This window comes from Cupressus sempervirens, chromosome 5, assembly GCF_028749045.1.
Source record: "Cupressus sempervirens isolate cs-2001-9-10 chromosome 5, ASM2874904v1, whole genome shotgun sequence".
Taxonomy (NCBI): domain Eukaryota; kingdom Viridiplantae; phylum Streptophyta; class Pinopsida; order Cupressales; family Cupressaceae; genus Cupressus; species Cupressus sempervirens.
The window spans coordinates 890,114,198-890,132,431 of NC_143122.1; the positions used below are offsets into that span (position 1 = coordinate 890,114,198).

The window sequence follows — 18,234 nt, forward strand, 5'->3', positions numbered from 1 at the left end:
CTCAAAACAACTCATATTGCAGTACCATTAGCATCACAATCTACTTGAAACACCTTGTTAAAATCTGGAAGCGCTAAAATAGGATGCTTTGTAACTTTCTATTTCAACATATTACAAATTTTATATGCTCCTACAATCCACTTAAAGTCTTTCCTATTTTGTCTCATTATTTCAGAAAAAGGCTCACAAATGCTATTAAAACCTCTAATAAGTTTTTTGTAAAAACTAGCCAGTCCATGAAAAGATCTTACCTCACTTGCACTCCTCGAAGTAGGTCAGTCAAGGATTGCCTTCACTTTCTCATGGTCCATTTTCAAACCTTTTGTTGATATGAAAAATCCCAAGTACACCAACTCCTCCTTCACAAAACTACACTTCTGTAGAGTTATTAGCATATTTTCTTCCCTCAACTTATCAAACGCCTCATGAATATGTGTCAAATGCTCTTCTAATGTCTTGCTAAAGATCAAAATATCATCTAGACAAATAATGACAAACTCCTTCAATACCTCTTTCATGAGCCTCATGAAAGTACTCAATACATTGGTTAGCCCAAAAGGCATGACTAACCACTCATACAATCCTTCCCTTGTCTTGAAGGCAATCTTCCACTCATCTCCTTCTCTGATGCTACCCACTCTTCAGATCCATGTTTGTGAAATACATAGCTCCACTCAAACAGTCCATAATATCATCCATTCTTGGAAATGAAAATCTATACTTTATTGTGATCTTGTTAATAGCATGTGAATCTGTGCACATCCTCCATTATCCATTCTTCTTTGGTGCTAATATTACTAGTACAACACATGGACTTAGACTATCTTAGACTCAATCCCTTCTTCTACAACTCATGAACTTGTCTATTTAATTTTTCACTTTTTGTTGTTGTCATTTTGTGCGCTGCCTTGTTTGACAACCTAGCTCCTAGAATCAAATCCATTCGGTGACTGATTTTCCTCACTAGGGTTAATCCACTAGGTACATTATCTGACTCAATATTAGGAAACTCTCCCAATAAATTTTCAACTTCTGCAGGTATCTCCTCTACTTCTTCTTTACCATCTTTCGGGATTACAACAAAATACATCTGCTTATGCTTTATGACTTTGAGAAAATCCATTCTATCAACAAAACATGTTCTAGTAGCACTACCTACCTTTTCTTCTTTCTCCTTCAACAACTTTGACGTATGGTTCACTCCATCCTTTGTTAGAGTGTAGGTATTTGCTTGCCCATCATGTACAACATGTCTGTCAAACTGCCATGACATGTCCAACAACATATGATATATGTCCATATGTATGATATCACACAACAACTTATCCTGGTAGCTTCCAATCTTGAACTTCACTAAGCACTGCTCATTGACCATGACCTTGTGGTCATCCTGCACCTAGGCAATATGATACAGACACAAATTTTTATGCCTCTTGAGATTTAACTTCATGATCATCATCTTGTCTAATACTATATTGTCAGTACTTCCACCATCAATGGTCACATCACAACACTTATCTTCACATTTGCACCTTGTGTGAAACAAATTTCTCCTTTGATTTAGGTTAATTCTCACCACTCAATAAGACTCTTTTATTAACTAGGACTTCTCCTCTTTCAACATCTTCATAATGCAATGATTTGGCATCTTCATCAACATGCACAACTCTGGCCTAGCCTTTAGTTGTTCTATCTATTCTTCCTTGGCACTGGGAACATTCAAATGTTCTATGCCCTTCTTCTCCATGTGAAAACATTTGCCGCAAAAACCTCCTCTTCCAGCTCCTTGCCCTCTTCCTCTTCCTCTCTGATCTTTGTTGTTCTAGTCATGGAAGTGATTGTAATTATTTCCCCTCTAGTTCTGACTACTACTACTCGCCTCGTCCTTGTTCTTTTGATCATCATTTCGGCCTCCATAAGACCATCTACCAAATCTTCCATTGCAACCTCTTCTACTATTCTTGTTATCAAAATTTTTGTTTATCTTTTCCTCAACTCTTAGGGAAAAGTAGTATGCCTCTTGAATATTATTTATTCAAACTAGACTCAACTCCTCCTAAATGCTTGGCCTTAACCCATTAAGATAACAAAAAAATTCTCCTTGTCAACTTTTGGATGGCCCAATAGAACTCTTTAGTATAGTCTTGAACAAATCTTTCCGCTTGCTTCAACCCTTGCATTTTCTTTAGCAGATCAAGCTCATAAGCCATGGGAATGAATTGTCACTTCAATTTAACTACCATTTGGTGATTTTTTCCTCTCCTTTTCTATTTCTCTCCAACTGAATATCCTGCCACCAGATCTTTGCATGTCCCTTCAATTTCACCTTCAAAAACTTGACCCTATTAGGATCCTCAATATCTTCATACTCAAACTATTCCTCCAATTCATTGATCTAATTGATCAACTCATCTGGGTTAAGGTTTCTCAAAAATGCGAGAACCTCAAACTTAGGTCTTTTACTAATATTGGAGATGGCTTTAGAAAATCTTTCTTCTTGAGGGTTCATAACTGGCTCTTCTTCTTTGCCTTCATCATTGATTTTATCTCTTACAATAAGATTTATGCCTCTATGCATATGTTTTGTCAATGCTTGCATTTGTCTCTAAAGGATTCTAAAACCCTTAGGTGTAACACATGTGACTCTTCCACCACACTCTCTTCATGGAGGCATTTTTGCACTTTCACAGAAATCCTAGTGCAAATTGCCTCACAATTGGCGATCTATCTACATGCTCAGCCCAAACCATGGTCTTGGTGCAATCGCCTCACAGTCAGTGATCTATTTACACACTTAGGAACTCCAGCTCTGATACCACTTGATGAAGGGTGCTCCTCTTAATACCATAAACATATAATAGAAACAAAAAAAAACAACAATTTGTGAGAACAAAACATGGGCTTTGTTGTCACTGAGGTTTGAACCCTTGTCCAAAGCCTATGCATGAGGACAACCTAGTGAAACATGGAAACAACCTCCAAGCTGTGGGACTTGAACTATGAGGTTGAGTCTCTGGAGAAGGTCGGCTTCCTCTTACTATCAGGGTGCACCTAACTACTCTTGGAGAGGAAAAGGGAGAAGGAGAACATGAAAGTGAATCTATCTAATCTAATCTAAAGAGGTGATGCACCAAAATAGAGTGTTCAGACCAATCTCTGCCGATATATGCACTATTGAACCAGAATGAAACTAAGGACATACACATTCAGACTTGCTTTAATATAATAATCACATACAGATCAAAAGACCAAGATGAATGTCTCAAGGAAAGAGATACAAAACATCAGTAAGAGGCAAAGAGTTCTTGCACTTTCATAACAATGGATGAAAGATATAAGGCAAAAAATCATGCAGTTCAGAGGCACAGGGGAATTTACACTAAGAATCTGCAGAGCAATAACAGAGAAAACAGAGAAAGGTTGACCCCTTAAAATTTTTTAGAAGTTGCCTTTATAGCTCAGGCATAACTGAGATGTCCTCCAACTGAAGTTACTCCCCAACCACTACATTAAAGTCCTACATAGAACAATCATGGGGATCCAAAGGAAAATCCGATCTGAATATAGCTTTTTGGTACCATGAAATCTGATTTTTAAATAAAATAGGGCCTCAAAAAGATAGAAATGACACCATAATTGTGCTTTGACCAGGTAGATAAGTTGGATTGGGGGGTAGAGTGTTCCTCTTTGTTTCATATTTACTCCAGGGTGGTTGGAATCGATCATAAGATCAGATTATGCAAAAAACTTCGATATCCCCTGTTCCTAGTTCATGAACCAGCGTGGTCAGCAGGTCAACATAACCTTGGCACTGAAATGAGCCACATGGACCAACAATCTCTTTTCACTTTGCCACCCCACAAGGTCTTCCCGAGGTTCACCAATCTTTCTTTACTAATTGCACCAATTCCTCAAACTCCAACTACGATGGTCACATTAACTGCCAACGCATCTAACCGTTATTGCCTCCACCAGACCCACTAGGACACATGTCACTGAGGTGCTATGTCACTATACATATCCTCCAAGCAATTTTCCATAGTGAGATAGCGCCCACTATGGATTTAGACTGATCTGACGATCATGAAGACTCGCCATATTATTGCGCTATCTCCTTAAAAGAAACTTGAAAACCTAGGCCCACGAACCACTTGGCAACCTCCTGTTATCTTCATCTTGGCGTAACCTGGCCCTACCGATCCATGTGGCACAATGGCGCTATGGGTAATATCCTCATAGTTTTCCATAGCGAGATAGCGTCCACCGTTGATTTTCCCTAGATCTATGGTGATCAACAAAAATGCACGACTGCACACCGAGTTGGCTGAGTGGACCAATGAAATATCACCACTGTACTATGACCCACCTGACAATTGCCATCAAGGAAGAGCCATAATATTACTTTGGAGAAGCGCATGCCCATGATGTCGTCTGTGCCACGCGTTGTCGAGGCGCTATATCGCTATGGATAATTTCCTCGCAGTTTTCCATAGCGAGATAACACCCACCATTGATCCAAACTGATCTGAGGGTGAGGAAATCTTCATGCATTCAAAAGGGGCGTGGGTCCAGGTAACTGTTGACATCAACGAACTGCCCAACTGGTGATGAATCAAAGCCTTGTTCCAAGCACAGTCATCATTCCACGTTGCCTAAGGTCCCACCGTTTGCGCTAAATTTCATCACTGATATCCAACGGGGCATGCTTGGGACTCGCCTTGCTTCTGATGTCGCTGTAATATCATTTTTCGTCCGAGCGCTATGTCGCTAACGGCGAGGAACACAAATTTTTTGATAGTGCTATAGCACCCACCGTGGATCTATCAAAACTCAGCGCTGGAGAAACAACAAGGAAAGGGAGGACCCACCCGACACACGGCCAAAAGGCGCTATGTTCCTATGGAAAAACAACGTGCAACTTCCCATAGCGAGATAGCGCCAACTGTTGATCTTCCTTAGATTTGACGATGGGGACTTGCGGGCCCGTAGAAATATTAAAATGTGCAAGGAAGAAATATCATAAGGTTAGCCTAAAGTATTTTGCGCCCTTTTGAATATTTGAATATTTAAAACTTGTGAACTTTACTACGTTGAATTCAAATGTGGTGATTCTGGCGAGAAGGCAAAAATGACCAACATGCTTCTTATTGTCACCGCAAATGCATAATTACAAAATTTTGAAATACAATATGCAAACCCACATGGGAACTTTCCTTTTAGTAATTTGCAACATAGAGCTATGAACTATCACCCAGAGTTGTCCTAGATAATGTACAAACATTCTTTAAATAGACATATTTACACCAACCGAGAAGTTTCTAGACCAATCTTATTAGATTTCCACAATCCATTAAACATATAATTTTTGCTTCTGGATTTGGTTGTGTTTGCTTTTTTTAGCATCAACATTTCATATCACACTCTCTGATCCATCATTAGGATGAGAGAATGCAAGAATGGAATAGTTCTAGATTTGATTGTGTTTGTTTTGTTTAGCATCAATGTTTCGGATCACACTCCGTGACCCATCATCAAGATGAGAGAATGCAAGAATGGAATCGTATGATTACAATTCCATTCTTGCATTCTCTCATCCTGATGATGGGTCATGGAGTGTGATCCAAAACGTTGATGCTAAACAAAACAAACACAATCAAATCCATAAGCAAAAATTATAAGTTTCTAAACATCAAACCCTAACCCTTGAGACTAACTAACTTTAAAATTCCATATAGAATAGGCCCGATACACTTTTGACACTTATTTTGGAAATTTTGGTCAACCCTACTTCAGAAGGCCATAATTTTTGAACCGTTGCTCTAATTGGCTATTATAACCACTTTTCATAATCCTTGGCTTAAGATTTGCAAGGCTTTACACACAGAAGGTCCAATTGACCCCATTTCAAAGCTCATCTAGTGTCTCCGAGGGCTTCAACGGTGAGCTTGAATTTTTTATACCAAAATTACACACCAAAAATACCTAATAAATCCACAAATACTTATCATATGGCACTAAGCCTTAATTGATAGGCTGATATATCCAAGATGAACATCCACCTCTAAAATTAGGACATTTCGAGCTTGTATGACTAATTTACTAAGTAGAAAATCTCTAGAAACAACAACTCTGCAGTAAGACAACCCTTATTCAATAAATAGAAAGGAAATATTTTTGGGTGATGCAAGATTGGTCTTACACCCACGATGGTCCTCTGTCACAACCTTGTGTAATGGACCCAAGAAGTTTAAAATAATAGGATCTAGTGCCATTCACTTCTAACCTTTTGAATTTATCTTCATCAACATAGAATCTATCCAATTTGCAAAAGATTGTTTTATCCCCTAGTTAAAGATTGGACTCAGTATACAATATAGCTTTGTTGTTAGTCTTATTGCTATCCAAATTGCCAAAGAGCTTGTGTTTATTGATCTTTTTATACCAAAAGTATCTGTCTGCACCATTCTAGTCAAAATGACACCCTTTAACCTCATTTTAAGGGGGTTCAATCATATTAATGTCATTTCCAAAAATCCATGAATTGTTTCTTAGTTGGAAAATCCATTTCCACAACTCAGTTCTTTCTATGTGGTCATTTTCTGCATATACATTATAGGTGCCAATCTTTTCATGACTATATCTAAAAATGATCCAAATTATTTAGATTAATCTATGACAAGGAGGACATTCCCAATTGGTAATATGTTTGCTCCACTTAGGGCCAACTAAAATGACAACCCCACTTTTCCTTTATGGCGAGATGTGGTGAAGTATTTGAGATCTTTTGAGATGCATTTTAGGGATACATCTTGATAAAAATCAACAACTTTAATTTCTTGGAGAAGGATAACATCTTTTCCTCTATTCATCATAAGAAATCTTTTAATAATATATTTCCTATTAGGGGAATCAAGGGCCATGACATTCCATGACATACATTTCAAGTCCATAGGCAACCTTAAAAATCAATATCCATGAGTGTTATAAAAGCTCTTATAGTAGCTTGGGAGTTGTTTCCTTGGTATTTATTCCCTTTATTGTTATTAAAGGAGTCCTTCAATCCCCCTCTCTTCTTCTTAATCACAACCTCTTAGGGGTCCAAGTATTGAGTAGGGGTTTCTAAAGTGTTTCTTAACCTTTTGATCCTTTCCCTCCCCTTCTTTTTTAGAGCATTAAAAATAAAAATGCTAGGTTCATCTTGAGTGGCATTTACGAGAACAATAATGATCTCATTAATATCTTCTTTACCTAATTTTAGTGCATGAAACATCTCTTAAGGAGCATCACTTGGCTCTACCTCTTGAATCTTAATGGTACCAGGGTTAGAAGAGACATAAAGGGGAAATGCAAAAATGAAATGCTTGCAAAGGGGAGGTGGGGGAGGAAGATTCAAGATGATCACAAGGGAGAAATTAGAGAGCTTTTTCTCTTTAGCATACATATTTTGAAGGGCTTCCAAGCCATCACAAGAAACTACAATATTAGTATCGCTGTTTAAATTCTTAACCCTACCCAAAATCCTAGATTCGTTCTTAGTCACCTTGTGGACACTTCCAACCTTGCTACCATTCTTATCTAGGACTAAGGGTGAAATGACATGTTTTTCCAAAGATGCCTAGTCCATGGAGGTAGGATTGTGGGGTGAGGAACCTTCACCTTTGGAGGATCTGTTACTAATAAACATAGGATCAAGGACCCTTGTGATTTTTTCAATAGAATTTTTTTGAGCATTCTTAGTCCCGTGTTTAGGATGAGGATCATAGGGCTTCAAACCAAAATTTCAAGAGTTGGCCTTAAGTAGGTTTTGACCCCTAGGGAGAGTCTAGCTGGTGTACAAAGCGACAGGTTCACCTTTTTCGAGAAAGCAACTTTGAGGTGGTCAAGTTTTTTAGAAATGACCATAAAGTTTGATGGAAGATGTCTTAGAGGGGGTATGAGAAGAAAATTTAAAGGGCTATGTATTTGGAGTATTCTTGGCAAGATTATTAAGGTAAGAATTACCATTGCAAGTCTCTAATGATTTAGGGTTAGCAATAAGCTTCTTTTGATTAGTGGACAAGAGCTTCACATACGTCTTGTCCTACACAAGAAGCACACATTGATTCCTCCAAGGAATGTAACAAAACAAGAAACCAATTGATCATCCAAATCATTTCCCCCCCCTTGGCGATGTCTAGACTAGGGTTGAGAGATATAAGGACCCTTGCATTAGTATGGAGGAGAAGATAATTAGTTTTTATCAACCCTTATAACATTTATAATGAGTTAAAGAGCACGAGGTACAATATTGAACAAAAATGGAGGAACGTTTTCATTAGAGAGCCACCAAGGGCAGGATAGGGCAAAAATCTCCTCTTGTATAGGTTATGGAGACCATGAGATGACCCAAAAGTTATAGGCACCTATCCTCCAAAACTGTCTTAATACTTTTCTTTTCGCTATTATTGTTTATTGAAAACCCCAAAACAATCCTTGCTGTAACATACGAAAGCATGAAAAGTGAAAAACTAATATTTTTCCCCACACTTTATGAAGCCACTCATTTTAAAAATTTTGAGAAGGCAGATTAGTTAGTTCCTGGGTTGATAGAAATACAATAGAGCTCTTTAATTTAGATTTTTCTACATCAATAGCCATGACCATTTGTTGGTTAGGTTTAAGCGTTGGTAGGTAGTTCCTTACACCCATTGAAGTCCTTGGTAGAGGTGGATGTGGTTGATCACTACTTGTAGAAGCGTGCTCCATCTAGGATTGAGAGGGTTTCTTGTAATGCTTCCTTGAAAGACGCATGTTCGACCACCAACGATTTTTGGAGACATTGAACACTTTGATTATGGTTGGCCATTGGGAAATAAAGACCCTATAGAAAAAAAGGTTGGATAAGGAAATAAATGCTATTAATAGAAAATGACCTTCTACACACAAGGAAGGCCTACTTGAAGATCATACTCAACTTACAACCAATAGATTTCTTATTTATATGTGAAACTATTTTTAAAACTAGTTATCAAAAATTAAATGAAAACAACTTCAAATTAATCTGAAAAGTATTGTAATATGTCTACCAATATTTATATAGTTATGTAAATTTGTAAAATTTATATAGTTATGTAGATTTGTAAAAGTATATGTTAAATAATTATAAAAAAAAAATATTCCTTCCATCCAATTTAATTCTTTTCGGTCGCATAGGCAAGATTCAGTCCCCCAAAACCTAAAATTTATTTTCAGAGGTTTAAGCCGATGAAAAAATGCAGTGGCAGTCACAGAGTTTCTGAAGGAAGGTGCCGCCATTGTTAAAGCTGAAAGGATCAAGATTTCCGACAATGTTTAATATGAAGAAAAACCAGCAGCGCCATAAGAGCAATGTATCCAGAGGAGGAGGAAGAGGAGGACGAGGAGGAGGAAGTAACAGAAAAAGAAAAACTCCTGCAATTGGCAATGACCCATTTTTCAACGATAAAACCTTTAAACGACAAAGAGGGAAGGGGGAGGAGATTCATAGCAGCGAAGAAGACGACGACGATTTTGTTGACAGAAATGGGGAGGAAGAAGATGAAGACGTCGCCTTGGAAGATACAGAGACTGCTGATGATAAGCGACTTAAGTTGGCCAAAGCTTATCTGGACAAAATTAGGGAAATAACAAAAGATCAGGATGAGGAAAACGAAGAAGATGAAGATGAAGAAGGGCGGAGGGGTAAACGGGATTCGCTTGTTGCCGAGATTCTTCAGCAGGAGCAGCTCGAAGAGAGCGGCCGTGTGCAGCGTCTTCTTGCTTCGAGGTATTTCCCTTCTTCATTTAAATTTATTTATCGGATTGATAAAATTCTCTTTTTGGCTAAGGTAATAATTGGGAGGATGATTTTGAAGGTATCACGTGCGAGAAAACTTTTTCTTGATAAGAACATGGAGCAATGGAGTTCATGAAATCACTTGATTTTTGTTTTGGTTAAGAGACAGTCCTAAAGGTAGAAATTGAGCACGACAGCGTTTCAAAGAAGCAAGATAGACATTGCAAGGAGCAACAGAACTAGTGTCAGTTTACATGGGCAATATTGTGTAGTTTTCTCTTTAGGGACATTTCTTATTTTTGCCCTAGAACAATAGTTCCTATTTAGGTTGAAAACTGTATTGTATCTTAAATATTAAAAAATGATGAAATTTAATTATCATTCAACTCAATAATTCTGAAAAGAAAACTCATCTGAGTTTTCTGCTGTGTCATTGCTGATTGCAGTTCTCTTCCTTAATATTGACTTGTCTTTCACTCCTTAATAGGTCCTCATATATAATCCAAATGAGCCCCCTTGCTCCATCTGATCTTGAACTTTTGGTAGAGGAATTGCCCACTTTTGGCCACACTTAAAGAACAATCCATGGTTCTTACACGAGACCAAATCAAATAGCTGGAAATGATATTTTACAAGAGTTTCGAGAGATTGCTAATTATCACATTCATAGATGTATCTATGCAAAGGGATTGACTTTCAACATTTTCTTCTCACCATGTTGGCAAAAAATGCTCAGATAAATTAATGAAGATTGAAAAGGGTACAAGTGCCTAGGTTTTGAGGTATGTGACAACTAATTGCAAAAGATGAACCTCGTAAGGGATCCATTGAAGCCCATAAGTAATTTGTGGGATGAGGTAGAGGTATCCATATCATGGATGGAATAATGGAAACCTTTAGTTGTTGATCAATCAAAGTCATTGAAGTGACTTGTAAAAGGAAAATGCATCTGATAATAGTGGATTTTAAGGGGGAGATGAAGGATGGTGCATGTGTTGATTACATCTTTATCTTGACCATTATCATAATAGACAACACCAATAATTTTAGAGTAGTTGGCTTTTGGTTGAGGAGCATTATTTGTTGGTTTTCGCGAAGGATCGCTGCAAATGTACTAAGCGCTACCAGATTGGTATTTGTGTTCCAAATGCCAGCAACCTCTAATTTATAATGAGCAAAGGCTATGAAGAGACGGGGATGCACCAGGGACTTGGGCTATGAAACTATAATTATTATGCACTATTATCATAGTAACATGGAGACACGTCCCTCCCCTTTTGCCCCACATCTCGAAGAAGGGGATGCACCAGGTACTTGGGGACTTTGTCCCCCTATCCCAAGCGACACCGTCAATTTTTGCCACCTTCACTGAGGATGGGGGGATGTCCAATGTTTACTATGTGCTTATTTGACTATTTATTTTCAATGTTCGATGTTCCAACTCAATGCAATGTTCAAGTATTGACACTTTTACATGTTTATATCTTCTATTGCAATACATCTTTTCATAACTAGCATTTTAAGTATCGTATGTATAGTATATACAACGCCCCGTCCCCTGCCACCGTCTCCCCGTTGTCCCCAAATTGAGGCCCCTCTGTAAGCCCGTCCTAGGAACTTGCCCCCCAATTCTGCCGTCCCCCTGTCCCCAAAGGCGGTGTAACTATGACTATTATAGATTGCCCTTTTACAAGAAGCAACAAACTCTTATAGTTTATAATTAATATTACAAAGTAGATTCAAAATATTAATTGTTATTGTCTATTAATAAATATTAATAGCATAGAAGCAAAAAATGACAAAAAATCACGATTATGTGTGATTAATCATTAGTTGGCATGTGCAGTGATTCATTCTCCCAAAAATCAAGGATTTTTGGTCAACGACTTTCAACTTTTTTTGCAATTTAATAGATGATTAATTGGCAAAAAGTGACAATTTGATAAGCAAAATAATTACGGGAAACTAGCAAAAACTCTAATAGCAATTGTGATGGGAAAAACTTGCAAAAATATGACGTGTTTCTCTACAAAATTGATGCGTGGTGTTCAAGATGCAATTGGGAAAGTGGGGTTGAAAGTTTTGCGTAGTCGCGAAGTATTGTAGATTCGAGAAGTGGCATGAGAGATAGGCAATTACAAAGAAATTTTTCCTCTCAGCATTGAATATATTGTATAACTTGATTGATAATATTTCTTTTCTAACATTGATTTTGTTTATGTGAATTTCAAATATTTAAATTGTTGCAATATGAAGCAAAAGAAGATCATAACAAAGCTTCCTTATTTGTTGCAATATATCTAAAAGAGCAGGGTAACATTGTTTTTCACTATCTATTTTAGAGAAAACAAAGAACCTGTCGATAATTATATAAATCACTTTAGGCTTGTCAATTATGACATATAAGTTCTTATGATTTATGAAATTGCTCAATATTTATAACTTAAATTAAATTTATAATTCACGCAGCTCAGTCTTTATGTTCAACATATATAGAATTGTTTTGTTATATACACGTGTATGTATCACTTCACATATGTGTATGTCATGCCAACTTTGTATACAATTGTTTGTTGAGTGTATATAATGAAAGGAACTTGAGAGAGTTCTAAATAATGAATTTTCCTTCTTATCAATTGATGAGATTAAGGGGCTTCCTAATGAATGCTTCATAAGGCACAATACTTGTTAAAGGTTTTGCAAATAGGGTTTCAAGAAAAGTAGCCTTAACCTTGGACGAAACTCCATGGTTAAGCATGTCAAAGCTATAATACTAGGATGAATGACCTCTCGAGAATTCCTAATGCTTCACCTCTACGAGCTTCACCTAGATGCAACGAGTGGTTAGTGCTCCATTCATTTTCATGAGGGATGGGCTCTTGTGAACCACTACTCACAAAACATGGGTCAACGAGTTTAACTCAAAAATTATTAGCAATATCAAAATTTAACTTATGGAAAATATCTCCAACTTATCATTTGATGAGCTTAAGGGGCTTTATAATGAATGTTTCATAGGGCAGAACACTTGCTGAAGGTTTTGTGAATGGGGTTGCAAACAAAGTGGGCCTAACCTTGGAGGCAACTTTGTGGTTAAGTGCACTTTGAGTTGGAATAGTACTAGGATGGGTGATGTTTTGGAAAGTCCCGATGCTTCACCTCTGCTCATCACCTAGATTCAATGAGTGTTAAGTGTTCCATTCATTCTCATGAGAGATGGATTCTTGAGAACCATTACTCAAGAAACTTGGATCAATGAGTTTGACTCAAAAATTACACTGATGAATTTTGATAGAGATATCATAGTTTGACTTGTTGTGGAAAATATGGCCTACTTATTATTTGATTTGTATAAGGGGCTTTCCAATAAATGGTTCATAAGGCACAACACATATTGAAGGTTATGTAAATGGGGTTGCAAGCCAAGTGGGATTAACTTTGGAGGAAACTTCGTTGTTAAACACACTTGAGCTAGACCGCTATTAGGATGGGTGACGACTTGGGAAGTCTTGGTGCTTCACTCTTTATCACTTAGATGCAATGAATGCTAATTGTTCCATTCAATCTCATAAGAGATGGGTTCTTGCGAACCACTAATGAAACTTAGGTCAATGAGTTTGACTAAAAAACTACATAGATGAATCCTGATAGTAAATATAACGATTAGATTTTCTGTGGAAAACATCTCCCACTTATCAATTGATGAGTTTAAGAGGCTTTCTAAAGAATGATTCTTAAGGTACAATCATGGTTAATTGCACTTATGCTTGGAGTAGTACTGGGATGAGTGACCTTTTGGGAAGTCCTAGTGGTTCACGTTTGTGAGCACCACTTGGATGTAATGAGTGCATAGTGTTCCATTTATTCTTATGTGAGATGGAATATTGTAAACTACTACTCATGAAACTTGGGTCAATGAGTTTGACTCAAAAACTACACAGACGAATCTTGATAGCAATATCACAAATAAATTCTACTTAAATGAATATGAAGATTTTCGTAGCTTCATTCTGATTTTGAAAAATAAGAAAGGCCACATCATATTTTGTTGTTCAAATCATAGCTTGATTGAATTCTAAACAAACAATATCACGGTTAAAACTTTGAGTACTCCAAGTTTAAAATATATCAGGAGGTTGTGCAAGTGCTTTGAATCATTATGTATGTCCCTTTTCATCCATTCTATGGAAATGTCCTTTAATTAAAAAAGAAGCGCAGTTCTTGACTGCTTTTCTTGAGTTTTTCACATTTTTTTGTCTATATCTGATTTTTGTCGATTTTTTCCAAAATTCCACTCCTCTGGTTTGCGGATTTAAAAATCCCACTCCTCTGGTTTGTGGATTTACTCCCCAAACAATTTATGCTTTTATGGGGCTCTAAACCATGATATACTCTGCTTTGGTTATCAGTAAGTTTATACATTGCAAGTTGAAGTTATGATTTTATAGTACCTAAATTTTTGTTATAGTACTTCGCATTTTTGCAGTACTATACATTTTTTATTTTAGCTATGGCCTTAGTGGAACTTAAATTTAGGGACATTGCAGAAATTATCTTTTTGGGACAAGTTCTGCACATTTTTCTTTTGGGTGCGGATCCAACTCTAAATGATGCTTAAGCTTTTGCACCAGAAATAAGTCACAGTTGACTGTATGCCGTCAAATTACAATGATCTTTTAGTTATTTTTATTGGTGTCTGGAGTTCTCAACTGTATATTGGTTTAGTTGTGTATTATTATTGATGCGACAAATAAGAGCAACTTGATGGCCTGGAGATTCAAACCTCTTGTGTTTAAATTTTTTATTATAAGAACTTTTTTTCTTGAGGTGATTCTTTGTGTTTATTTAGACCAGGGCTTTTATTTTAACGTTTTTGAGTTTCATTCACCAGAGAATGGTTCAAACACTTAAAATTAGTAGTTATGATAATCTGAAATATTAACAGAAGATTGTTAATCTAAAAATACTTGCTTTTTTACTTGATTGTCAATGAAATATTAACAAAATACAATTTAAAGATAATTTTTTCGTAGATGTTATGATAGCTTGCTGGTGCATTTATCTTTTCTCTACTTCCAGAAAAGGCATTGTATTCAACTGAACTGCCTAGTCGTTTGATTCTGTTACATGTGTGCATACTTCATTCAAGGAACAAGTCTATACGCATGAATGTTTATAGCTGTTTTAGTTTCTTTTTTTGATGTTTATATCATGAATTTTGAATAGCTATCCAGCCTATTGGTAATATTTTTTTTTTGCTAAAGAAATGTTGATAGTGTGGTTGGTGCTGAGTTTTGTAAAAGAGTTCAATGCATAGCATCGTATGATGGTTTGAAGTAGTAAGTAATTGAGTGGACAATTATTCCAAATTCCAAATTTCTCTAATAAGTGCCACAGGAAATTATTGATTAGCCCTTCAGAATTTTGAAAAGAATTCATTTAGTAAATGGAAATTCAAGACAATATGTTGTGGTATGTTAGTTTGGTTCCGTATAATAAATGAATGCTAAAGGTCAATTCTCAACAGGGTTGTGAAGCCTTCCAATCAGGTAGAGTGGCGAGTTGTTAAAAGACACAAGCAGTCTGTAACAGCTGTAGCTCTAAGAGAAGATGATTCAAAGGGTTTCTCAGCATCAAAAGATGGTACTATTTTTCATTGGGATGTTGAAATAGGTGCAAGTGAGAAATATGACTGGCCCAGCAAGGAAGCCTCTACAAAAAGTTTAAATAGGAAGCAGCGCAGCAAACATATTCTATCAATGGCTATCAGTTCTGATGGCCGGTACATGGCTACTGGAGGATTAGATCGTTTTGTTCATCTATGGGATATCCGCACACGGGAACATATTCAAGTACAAATTTCATAACCTCTAGTGCTTATCCATTATTAATCTGGGCAGAGCAATCATTCAATTTTTAATCTTCTCTATTTACTGCAGGCCTTTCCAGGTCACAGGGGAGCTGTGTCTTGTTTAGCTTTTCGGCAAGGTACACAGCAACTCATATCTGGATCATTTGATCACACAATCAAATTGTGGAGTGCAGAAGACAGATTGTACATGGATACTCTCTACGGTCATCAAAGTGAAATCCTAATGGTAGATTGCTTGCGAAAAGAACGAGTTCTTTCTGTTGGACATGATCACACATTGCGTTTATGGAAGGTATCTTTTAATGTATTGGTGGAAGGATTTAGGCACTTAGAGATATCCTGTTTCATATATAATTTTTTATATAGCAGCTCAAGTTTACATTAAAAAATAATGTCACTTCTTTTGAGGTGTTTGATGATAGTATTCTGAAATTTTTGCTATCAGTATGTGTTGTGTGTCATGAAACAAATACCAAGATCTGCTGTAATTTGCTTTGAAACTTCTTGTCTAGAAAATCTGAATGATCTTATGGTGTAGGTGCTTAGCTCATCATATCATTCTCCCAATCTAGTGTCTATATTATGGAGCATTCCCGTGGTTGTGAAAAGTTCGTTTTATCTTTCACAATATTTAACCCCTTTTTTCTAGCTTCCCTGTATAGTTTTAGTATTTTATTTGTTGACATTATATAAAATGATGGATCATTTATTACTAATGATGTTCAAGGCAGATAGACTAGAAATTCCCATCACCATCCATTCAGTGGCTTCAACTTTTATGATGAAATCTATTTATGGCCTTTTTTCTTTAGAGTGCTTGTGTGATGGTTATGGTTTACTGATTATTTAATAGATTCTCCCCAATGACTAACTTTGGTGTGCAGATTCCTGAGGAGACACAGTTAGTGTTTAGAGGACCTGCAGCATCTTTAGAATGTTGTTGTTTTGTCAACAATGAAGAGTTTATATCAGGTTCTGATGATGGAAGCATAGAACTTTGGAGCATGATGCGGAAAAAACTGGTTTTTATTGCAAAAGGTGCACATGGGCATGCGGGTATTCAACATCTCTCAGAGAATCATGGCACTGAGGAAAAGCCAGAAGAAATGACATCATCACAAGTTGATGATGGCAATGATATTGGTAAGCAATTTGTAAATGATAATTGGAAATTTGGGTTTAATGTCATGCCACTGTTTGATTAAAATGCCAACATTGAACAAAAATAATTGATCTATTGAGAAAGGTTAAAAAAGACAACATTGAACAAAATGAATTAATTTGCATAGGAAGGTGCAATTAGCAATTATGCTAGGCAAAATAAGTGTCACAACTGCAGCTCTTCAAACTTGAAGTCTCTCTCTCTCTCTCTATACTATTCCGGAATCTCTATGGTAGATATTTTTTTAAAAATCAAGGATGAGTGGACTGTAAAGACAACCCCTGTAACTAGCCAAATTTGTTGCAAGAGAAATAATGTCATTTATTCAAAGAGATATAATTAATTGATAAATCATTGGTGCCTTTATTATACTGTTAAGTTGGAGAGAAATTGGGTTGAGAGAGAGTATTGGGTGTTTGATCATTTTTCTGCATAGATATTTACTGGTCTGAAATATGAGTAAATCTTCTGTATCAAGCACATCTTATGATATTGTATTTGTATGTATGTGATCTGTGATAAACCAGATTTGAGTGAGTTAGTTAATCTCATTTGAAGAACTTTTATATTCTGTATCTGCATAGTTGAAGTGATTGAACTTCGTATACTACTGACTGATCGATTGTTTGGTATTGATAATCAGAAGTTTAAGAGCCCTGTGTATTTGTTTTAGCTTTCTATAAAAGGGTCTATATTTTGTGGGGCTGGATTTTCCACCCCTGAGTAGGAGGGTTTTCTCAGGATAAGTTATTGTGTCATTTGTTATCGCATTCCTGTATTCTGGTTCGAAAACATTAACAACCAGAAGTCGTAAATAACATGTGAAAGTACTAATGACTCCTTTAAACCGTCTAAGCTCATTGGTAAATTATTCCTCTGATCAGGCTGACACTAACCTGCAAAGCCAACACCAATTGCATTGTAAAAAAAATCCAAAATGGAGACATTACACGACCTGCAAGTTTGGACCTTGTTACTGCTTTTTGGATGTCTATGTTTTTAACACGCTTTTGTTTTGGTTCATTTGTTTCTCTTTCTTTTCTTCTCTAGTTTATGTGTTTAAAACATTGTGTTGAATTTTTTGCTTGGATGCAGGAAATGGTAACGTAACACATAAAATGGGAAGTAGCTCTTCTGTAGAGTCCTGGGTTGGAGCTCTTGCAGTGTGTAGAGGGAGTGATCTTGCTGCATCAGGGGCTGGTGATGGAATTGTGCGATTGTGGGCTATTGAGAACAGCAATAAAAGCCTTAAAGTTGTGCATGATATACCTTTGGTAAGAAATGAGATCACCTTTTTCTATTCTGAAGTCAATGTCAGATGAGAAAAGGCCTAATTAAAATTTAAATAGCACCAGTGAGCATATTTTTAGTGGGAAGTTCATATTGCTGAAGTTAAATGCTAAGGTT

At 36.6% G+C, this 18,234-nt stretch overlaps 1 protein-coding gene across 1 annotated transcript in view; it reads left to right on the forward strand.

Annotated features, from left to right (window-relative positions):
* Positions 1–9,246: 9,246 nt before the first annotated feature.
* The window catches only part of LOC149558781 (U3 snoRNP-associated protein-like EMB2271), a 42,347-nt gene continuing 33,359 nt past the window's right edge, over positions 9,247–18,234 (forward strand). Inside the window, exons 1-5 of the mRNA XM_089832848.1 lie at positions 9,247–9,784; positions 15,321–15,645; positions 15,733–15,957; positions 16,550–16,808; positions 17,923–18,101. Of these exons, the coding sequence (XP_089688974.1) occupies positions 9,327–9,784; positions 15,321–15,645; positions 15,733–15,957; positions 16,550–16,808; positions 17,923–18,101 (1,446 nt within the window). The 5' untranslated portion in view covers positions 9,247–9,326. The remainder of the gene's footprint in view (positions 9,785–15,320; positions 15,646–15,732; positions 15,958–16,549; positions 16,809–17,922; positions 18,102–18,234) is intronic.